Here is a 3,073-nt window from a genome sequence, read left to right on the forward strand (position 1 = left end):
CATCATGCACCGTTGAAAGGTAGCCGGGGCATTGCATAGCCCAAATGGCATATGGATGAAGGCAAAGGTCTTATACATGCATGTGAATGTTGTTTTCTCTTGATCTTCTAAGGCAATGTTGATTTGGTTATAGCCGGAATAGCCATCCAAGAAGTAATAGAATGACCTTCCCACTAGCCGATCAAGCATTTGATCAATAAAAGGCATAGGGAAATGGTCCTTGCAAGTAGCACAGTTTAGCTTCCGGTAGTCCATGAAAACTCTCCACCGGGTCACTGTTTTCGTTGGGATGAGCTCATTTTTGTCATTCTGAATCACGGTCATGCCTCCTCTCTTTGGCACACATCGCAGGGCTTACCCAAGAACTGCCGGCAATGGGGTAGACCACCCCGGCATCTAACTATTTGATGATTTCTTTATTTACCACCTCTTGCGTCGAAGGATTTAACCTTCTTTGATGCTCCATGCTTGGTTTTATCTCTTGCTCCTATTGTATCTTGTGCTCACAAATTCCGTCGGGAATCCCTCGGATGTCTGCTATTGTCCACCCAATGGCTTGCCTGTGCTCCCTCAGGACATTCAACAAGTGTTCTACCTGCACATCATTCAACAAAGAAGAAACAATTACCAGTAGAGTTTCATTAGAGCCAAGAAATTTATACCTTAAGTGCGGTGGGAGTGGCTTGAGCTCAAGTTGTGGTGCTTCAATAATTGAAGGCTTGGCGGGAGGAGTGACTCTATTCTCTAAGTCAAGAGAAAGTTTCTTTGGTGCATAAGTGTAGGACCCAAGTACTTTTAATGCATTCATCGATTCCATGTACCCCTCCATGTCTTTACCATCAAAATTTACCAAAATAGCTGCCAACGCCTCACCAAGGCATTCTTCTTCCATCTTTATCTCGATTGCATCTTCTACCTCATCAACCACATCAGTGACTGAGATGCTTTTATATGCATATGGCAACTTCATACCCTTACTCGCTTAAAAGGTAACCTCTTTGTCATTCACTCGGAACTTGATCTCATTTCGTTTCGAATCCATAAGTGCTCTTCCGGTAGCACTGGAGGGTCTCCCCAAAATGATAGGGATTTCTTTGTCAACAGCACAATCAAGGATCACAAAGTCGGCGGGAAGGAGGAACTTCCCCACTTTCACAAGAACATCATCAACAATACCCACCGGTCTCTTTATTGAACGATCAACCATTTGAAACCTTATACTTGTAGGCATTGGAATACCTATCCCTGCTTGCCTGTAAATAGCAAGAGGGGTCAAGTTGATGCTAGCCCCGTTATCACAAAGAGCTATTGCAAAATTGTGCAACCCAATAGTGCATGGAATGGTAAAAGCTCTCGGGTCTTCTTTCTTTTGAACGGTGGTTGTTGCAATGATGGAACTAACCCGGTGAGTCACATTCACCACTTCATTCTTGGTGGTTTTCTTCTTTGTGATCAAGTCTTTCAAATACTTAGAAAAACCCAACATTTTTTAAAATGCTTCCACAAATAGAATATTCACCGATAATTGCTTGAGAATGTCATAGAACTTCTCAAGTTTGATATCATCAACCTTCCTATCAAGTCTTTGAGGAAAAGGAGGATGAGGTCCAGGAATTGGTGCTAGATTTTTTGGTGTCTCTTTCATCTTTTCCTTAACCTCTTCCTGGCTCACTTCTTGAATTTTCACTTCTTCTGGGAATTTTTCAGCTTCAACGACAATTGGCACCTCAACATGTGTCTCAATTTCTTGTTTAGAATCTTCCACTTCGACCACTAGTTCATTTTCTCCTTGAAGTATTTTCCCACTCCGAGTTGTGATTGACATATAATGAAAAGTTGGACCGCTCCCACTATCTTTTGGGTTCACTATTGTGTCACTTGGGAGTGTGCTCTTCTGCTTCGAATTTTGTTCTCTAGATAGACCTCATTTGCATCTCCAACTTTTGAATAGATGTGGTGTGAGAACCCACAAGATCGGTCATATTCTTCATTGAAGTGTCGGATCTTTCTTGATTTTGCAATACTCGTTCAAGCATGTTTTCCAACTTGGACTCACTTGAAGAACTTTCCTTCCAACTTGGATAGTTGGAATATTGCCCCATTGGTGGAACATAGGGGTTTGATCTCCGATTTGAAAAGTTATTGTTGTTGTTACTCCAATTCCCTTGATTTGAACTACCTTGGTCATTTCGCCACTGTTGGTTTCCTTGCCCTTGCGGGTTAGGCCTCATTGATTTTATTGTCCTGAACCTTGGTAGGGTTGCCTTTGATAACCTCCTTGAGAGTTGTTGACATAATTTTTTTCCTCGTAATCCTCATTTAATATGGGTTGAACATCTTCCACCATGTTCACCTTTTTTGTTTGGCTTTCAATGAACATCTTCGTCAACACATTAGCGTTGGTGGCAAGCCCAGGGATTACTTGATCTCTCTCTCTTGGTTCTCCTTAATCATTTTGGTCAAGGAAGGAGTACCATATGCAATTCCACCCGTGGTGTCCTCTGAGTGCCAAACTTGCTTATGTTTTGCCATTTTGTCAAGGATTTGTGTGATCCTCGCAAATGTTTTATCCATAAAAGATCCATCAACTACATTTTTGGCTATAGATTGATTCACAAGATCCAAGCCCATGTGAAATTTCTCCAACAAGATAGTATTCGGAAAACCATGATTCGGCAACATGAGTAAAAATAGCTTGAATCGATCCCATGCCTCATGTAGGTTCTCTCTCGATAATACCTTGAAAAAGAAAATTGTATCCCGGAGTTCAGACTTCTTGCTTTGCGGGAACTATTTAGCTAGGAAAGCTCGGGTGAGTTCAGGACAAGAATGAATGGAATTAGAGGTGGTAGATTTTGGATCCATTTCCTTGCCTCTCCAGCTGTCAAATATAATAACAACAAGGTTGGGATCGAATTCCACAGAGAATAGGTGTGAAAAGGTTACTTTAATAGTGTGAAACATGACTTAAGTCGTAATGCTGCTCCTTTAGCTTAAAAAGAGAATGATATATTTGTGAATTAACAAGATAACTATTTTATTGTGAGAATGTAATTAATTTTATTAAGGAAAC

At 41.0% G+C, this 3,073-nt stretch overlaps 1 protein-coding gene across 1 annotated transcript; it reads right to left on the minus strand.

Annotated features, from left to right (window-relative positions):
• Positions 1-982: 982 nt before the first annotated feature.
• Positions 983-1,825, minus strand: LOC107766999 (uncharacterized). The gene is made up of 2 exons (XM_016585919.1): positions 1,520-1,825; positions 983-1,366 (listed from the first exon to the last, which is right to left on the minus strand). The coding sequence occupies exons 1-2, from the start codon at positions 1,823-1,825 to the stop codon at positions 983-985; spliced, it is 690 nt and encodes a 229-aa protein (XP_016441405.1).
• Positions 1,826-3,073: the final 1,248 nt, after the last annotated feature.

Source organism: Nicotiana tabacum, chromosome 5 (assembly GCF_000715075.1).
Source record: "Nicotiana tabacum cultivar K326 chromosome 5, ASM71507v2, whole genome shotgun sequence".
NCBI classification, from domain to species: domain Eukaryota; kingdom Viridiplantae; phylum Streptophyta; class Magnoliopsida; order Solanales; family Solanaceae; genus Nicotiana; species Nicotiana tabacum.